The 5,844-nt window shown below is 39.1% G+C and overlaps 1 protein-coding gene across 5 annotated transcripts in view; it reads right to left on the bottom strand.

Moving 5' to 3' along the window:
• ADGRL2 (adhesion G protein-coupled receptor L2) overlaps positions 1–5,844 on the bottom strand; it is a 217,983-nt gene that overhangs the window by 186,542 nt on the left and 25,597 nt on the right. For all 5 annotated transcript variants that reach the window (XM_018553128.1, XM_018553129.1, XM_018553131.1 and 2 more), the window contains one exon: positions 1,668–1,834. In XM_018553128.1, the coding sequence (XP_018408630.1) occupies positions 1,668–1,740 (73 nt within the window). In that variant the 5' untranslated portion in view covers positions 1,741–1,834. Of the gene's footprint in view, positions 1–1,667; positions 1,835–5,844 lie in introns of those variants that run through there.

Below are 5,844 nucleotides of genomic sequence, written 5' to 3'. Positions count from 1 at the left end.
CCCTAAAAAAACACAAAACAGAAAGGAAGTCCTCCCTCCGATTACCGCACAGTGCTGCAAATATCGCAGTCTTGAGGATTTGTGGTTGCAAGCTGCCCCAGTTAAAGGGAGCTTGAAAGACATGTAAATTAGTGACGCCAAGTTCACATTTCAGGAATGCAAATCAAATTGATAATAACGTGAAGGCTTTATTTTGTCACCGTGAATTCCCCGGGATGGCGGTTTCTAAAATGACTAAAAATGCATGTTTTATAGCAAGGCAGCTTTTCAGGAGCTGCTCTCGGTTAAGAGAACAACCTCATTTCTGTGATTAAGACATGAAGGGAAAAGAAATAAAAAGGCTAACAGAGTCAAACCAAGTCTTCCAGGTGCAACTCAACCAAAAAGTGATGTTTGGGTGGGCTACAGTAGCTTGAACCATCTGGAGCTACCCGGTGGTACAATATCCATCTCGCCTCTCTGGTACATACCCAAAAAACTGGATTCCTAATTTTTTGTCAAAAGAAACCTTTGGGGAGAAAGTTCTGGTGTGTAAGTTCTAGTGGTGGCACTCGATTTGGGTAGCGCCAGTTGGCATGGACCCAGTGCTGAGGGGGTTTAAAAGGGTGGTGACATTTGAGAGATCATAAATGGGTCCTACGCTACTGAAATCCATGGTCGAACCTGTTAGGCTATGGTCAGCAAGTTAGCATTAATGTGTAATGGGTGAGGAGTGCCTTGTCCGATGATTTAAAAGATCTTGGGGGGAATTTATCAAAACTGGAGCAGACAAAATCTGGAGCAGTTGCCCATGGCAACCAATCAGCTTATCTCTTTAATTTGTTCAGTTAAGGCTTGAAAATGAGAGTTGCTGATTGGTTGCCATGCACAGCTGCTCCAGATTTTGTCTGCTCCAGTTTTGATAAAATTCCCCTCTTTGTATTTATGATTAAAAAAAATTGTTTTAATGGTGTAACAATATTGTTTGACTCTACAAAGGCCAGAACTAGAAATGCTGGCGTAGCTATCTTGCCACTAAAGTCCCAATGAGATACAAGAAGCAAGTCAATGTGTAATGATTTATCTCGGCTTGCAAGGAGCCATGCCAAACTCAAATGCCAACTGAGTAGGCCTTTAATAAAGATAATGTGGACAGTGCAATACACTGTAGTAATCTCCATATTAATGATTATTACCTATACTAAGCTGGTGGGAAAAAAAAATCTAAAAAAAAAAAAAAAATCACAATGGTTGCTATACACTACGGAGCCTACCCACCGGTAATGCTTTCGGTACCATGTTTCAAAGTTTGACATTTCTCTTTACTGTTAAACATGTTTATTATAAAACATACCTCAGGTAGACAATACTCTATCAGACAGCCTGGCTTTTCCCATAACGCAAAGCAAAAGGACAGAAGACAATACTCAGCACCCAGACAACCAAATTTGTCTTTTTAGAACAAAAAAGGTTGCCTACTGGTTGTTATGGTTAACTGCACGTTACATATTACTTTTTACTCTGCTAAATCTGCCTCATCATATTGATTTTATTTATTTTCAAAACTCTACATTCCTATAACAAAAAAAAGTTACATACCATGACCTGCATAAATTACAAATCATCATGAAACAACTTGTCAGAACCATTAACAGCCCCGCTGCTAGTTATTAGACAAAGACGCTTACCTTCTGTACACTGCAAGATGGCGATAAGAAGGAACAACCAATGGGTTTGCATTCTGCCGCCAGGAGACACCATTATTGATCCCTCGTAATGATTTCTTTGTATTCCTTAAAGAATCCAGTCAGAGAAGACCAACTTCATTGAGGAGAGGGGTAGACATTATTCATGCCTGAAAGAGAACAATAGATGTTCAGTGAGATAATAGACAAGGAAATAAAACTCTACACATTACAGAGCAACTGTATTAATCACAAGCACTGGCAGCCATTTTGGAAGCTGGACGCACAATGTAACATATCTAGGTACATCAAGGCTGCCATTTTGAAGCCCAAATGTATTCATCAATATAGCCTACTGCTGCCATTTCCCCCACAGATGTTGCTTACTTCTAGCAAACGTGTTTCTAATGAATGTTTCTTAAAGCTAAACTAAACTCAGAAGTTAAATCTTAAAAATGCATTCAAGTACTTTATTAATAAAAACATATTTAATTTGTGTATCACTCAGCTTTAGATCCTCAAATCATCTCTTAACTGGTGCTGGAACTGTCCTTCATTCTGGAGGGTGGCTAATTGTGTTACCCATGGTCCCCCTTGTGTGTTGTAAAGTAGCCACCGCTCCAAGTTCACTCCCATGATGGACTACAATCTAACATTTAGTTTACAAATTTATATCGAGATAAGGTTCAATTTTATTAATAGTTAAAAGGTACTTGAATGTATTTTTAAGATAGAACTCCTGAATTTAGTGTAACATTAAGCTGCACAAGATTGTTTATGTGGCTTAGAAATGAAGTTTATTTACCAAGAACTGACATAACTGAAGCGGTAATCATTATGTAAGCGGTGTTAATGAGAATTCAGCAGATCACGCCAGCGATACTGCCGAAGCAACCTTTACATTTATTCCGAACGATGGGACTCCATGAGTCACTTGTCACCAGTATATAGGTGACAGGTGCACTTTAACTGACCTTACTGACTGTCTTGAGTCAGGGCACAAAAATTAAAATATTTGTTAAAAACAGGATATTCCAGCCGAGATGTAATGCTACATTTACACATGGTACAATTTCTTTAAACAATAGGAGGAATAATGCTTAAATAACTCTTAGAATTCTATGCATTCCTAAGAAGTGCTCAGCCTGACGAGTTGAAATTCTTTCCTCAAAGTTCAGATAATACAATATAATATGTTACAATATCATGTGCAAGACTAAAGCCAATACTGAGTCAACACAAACAAAACAGTTTCAACCGATCACACTGAAACCTAATGTCATGTGCATGGGAAAGAGAAAGCATTTGGGGATGTTGAGTAGATATTTTTGCCTAATACGGCGTATATAGTTTCAAAATATTAGGGTAGTCCAGAATTGTGTCAGACTTGCAGTAAAAAGAGTAATGGTGAACAGCAACCCTTCGCAGCAAATTAGACTTCTGTGTCAGTTCTTTTTTTGGCCAGCTTGCACACATTGGGAACACCACTACAACCCAATGCCAGATCCAGATCAAAACACAGATTTCATCACCCACCATCCCCTAAAGGGAGCAGCTTGATCTTCCAAAATGCGACGGCAATACAGGTCAGTCAGACTGGGCAAAAAGAACTCTGACAGCAGGCTGTATGCGTTTTCTGTTTGCTTTGAATGGTTTGTTGTGACAACCGGAAGAGCATGACCACAATAAAAAGCCCAATAAATATCCCACTGCACTCCTTGCCAGTATATCCCTTGGGGATGGGTGCTAAAGTGACTGTGTATGGCGATGCTCACATCCAAGATGCTGCAGACGGTCGCCAGCACACCGGAATTAAGTGTCCCAAATTATCTCTATTGACACAAGAAAGCTTTCTTTGTGACAAGAGACACATGCGTCAAAAAAGACAAGTTTGGACACTTGATTCCGGTGTGCTGGTGACCTACCGCAATAAAAAGCCAACGTGGGTTCTAGCCTTGACCTATGTAAAGGAAAATAAATTAATCTCTCCACTGCTGTTGAAGTGAAACCCTCACTTCCTACCTGGTTACTAGGAAAGGAATTGAGGAGGGAAAGCCATAATGGAATACCGGAAAGCAATAAAAACCCAACAGAGTTTTAATAGTTTGCCACTCTATTCAAAAGTGAAAAAGAAAATGGCTGAAAATGCACTTTATTCCTGAAGAGGGAAGGGCTTTGATTACGTTTTTGGCAATATAAACTATATGTATATGGACAATATATATTATAATATATACACACATATTATAATATATACACACATATAATATATATATAAAATTTATTTTAATATGATATATGTATGTGTACTATAGGTATGCAATTTGCTATTGATGTACCACAGCTAACAGGCTGAATGTCCTGTTTTGCATGTGAAGACAGGTCTACTACGGGTATAATGGTACAACAAGTACACCACTCAAAATTCGGCACATGAATTTACTGAAAAATAATTTCTCTACCTTACAACCAGAGTGACTGACTGACTATCGTAAATGACTTTCCTAATGACAGCCACCCGGACAAAAACACAGACCTTTCTGATATGAACCCATACTAGAATCTTTTCAACAAAGATCTTATCATGCTCTTCCTTTGTTGAGTAAAGGGCCGATCATAGATGCTATAATGCTGACATATAGAAAGCCTGTTAATGTCTCGCTGCTTAGCCCAAGCCTCTCTCCCTTTGCTTTACCAATGAATTACCGGAATCTATCTCTCCGCTCCTGACAGTTCCCCCTTTAACTGATCTGCTTGTAATGTGCTGAAGCATTGTTAGCCTTACCGAAAATAGAATGTTTACACGGAACATATTATATGCATGCAATATTTTAGACATGTTTGCAAGCTGATCAGAAATCAAAAAGAAGGAGGAGGAGGAGGAGGATCTGCAGGTCATATAAAATGGACTAATTTTCTCCCCACCCATTCATGTCTCTCAGAATAATGGACACTGTAGGCTGCACCACCATTAAACCACCTTTTTAGCTAAAAAAGGGAACTTTAAAAAAAAAATACAGCTGTTCCTTGGCACCTAAAAACTGCCATATGGGAATTAAGACTGATTAGATTTGGAATGCAACTTTAATTTGCTTTAAAGTGAACCTGTGTTTCCCTCACGCATGCCCTATATTTATCTTACGTGCATTTCAATTGCCGCTCCATTTCCGCAGGCACCAGTAGGGAAACTCCTGTGTAAGCTATGAGTCGCTGGAGTTGTAGCTTAAACAAGGGTACAAACTCCCCATTTCAGAAAGCCAATTGGGCCACTGCAGTCACATGCGGTACTGGGTATCTTTTTCAGGTTCTGGTGCTGAATGGAGTGGAAGGGGAGCAAAGGTGGTGCATATCATCTGCTTGAGATGGGGGCGGGGACACACACTCGCTAAAACAAAGCTGCTGCTGTGCCCTAAATTAAATTGGTAAAGCCCAGTATGCTTTAAAAAATAGTATTAAACTCTCAAACTTTTTTCAATAATAAATTCAAATCAAACAAATATTCATTGCACAGGAAAGTATTTCTTTACATTTTTTCCCCAAGCCCTTACAGTCATCAGGTTTACAAATAGCCAGCTTTAACTCCCTGAGCTCAGCTTCCCTGAACTTTCTGCCCTGAGCATGATCAGCTACAGCAATAGAAGACCATGTAAAAGATGTTACAGGTGGCGGAATTGTATACCTTTCCTTGCTCTCCCATGGGACTGCCGTGAGGCATTGGTGGGGAATTCATCAATTTGGTTGCATCATCAGCTTTTTTTAAAACTGTTGCACCCCTGATTTCTAGTGCATATAGGAACAAATTTATTATCCTAGTTTATGCTTCAATGTCTTTAGAAGAAGAATTGTCTCAAAACTGTCTCTAAATGGACTCAAGCATGCAGTGAACCTTCTGGTTGACAGCTAAATAGCCCTGAAGTACTTAACGGACTTGAAGGTATGAAGACTAATTATCTGTGTGATCTTCAAGAAGAGTTCAGGAGGACTTCTACACTGTGCAACTGTGTTTATTGTCCCAAATGCTGGACGCAATTACTGCACAATTAAGAAATGACACAAAAAAAGTTGTAAAACTTGTGCAATGAGTCCGCAAACATGAAAGAACACCTCAAAAAAGACAGATACCGTTAACAGAGATAAAAACAAACCGATGTGATCTTTGCAACTAAAAGATTTTTTTGCA

The sequence above is a fragment of the Nanorana parkeri genome, unplaced genomic scaffold (genome assembly GCF_000935625.1).
Source record: "Nanorana parkeri isolate BGI_ZX_2015 unplaced genomic scaffold, ASM93562v1 scaffold111, whole genome shotgun sequence".
Lineage (NCBI taxonomy): Eukaryota > Metazoa > Chordata > Amphibia > Anura > Dicroglossidae > Nanorana > Nanorana parkeri.
This window is presented reverse-complemented; position numbering and strand designations above follow the sequence as displayed.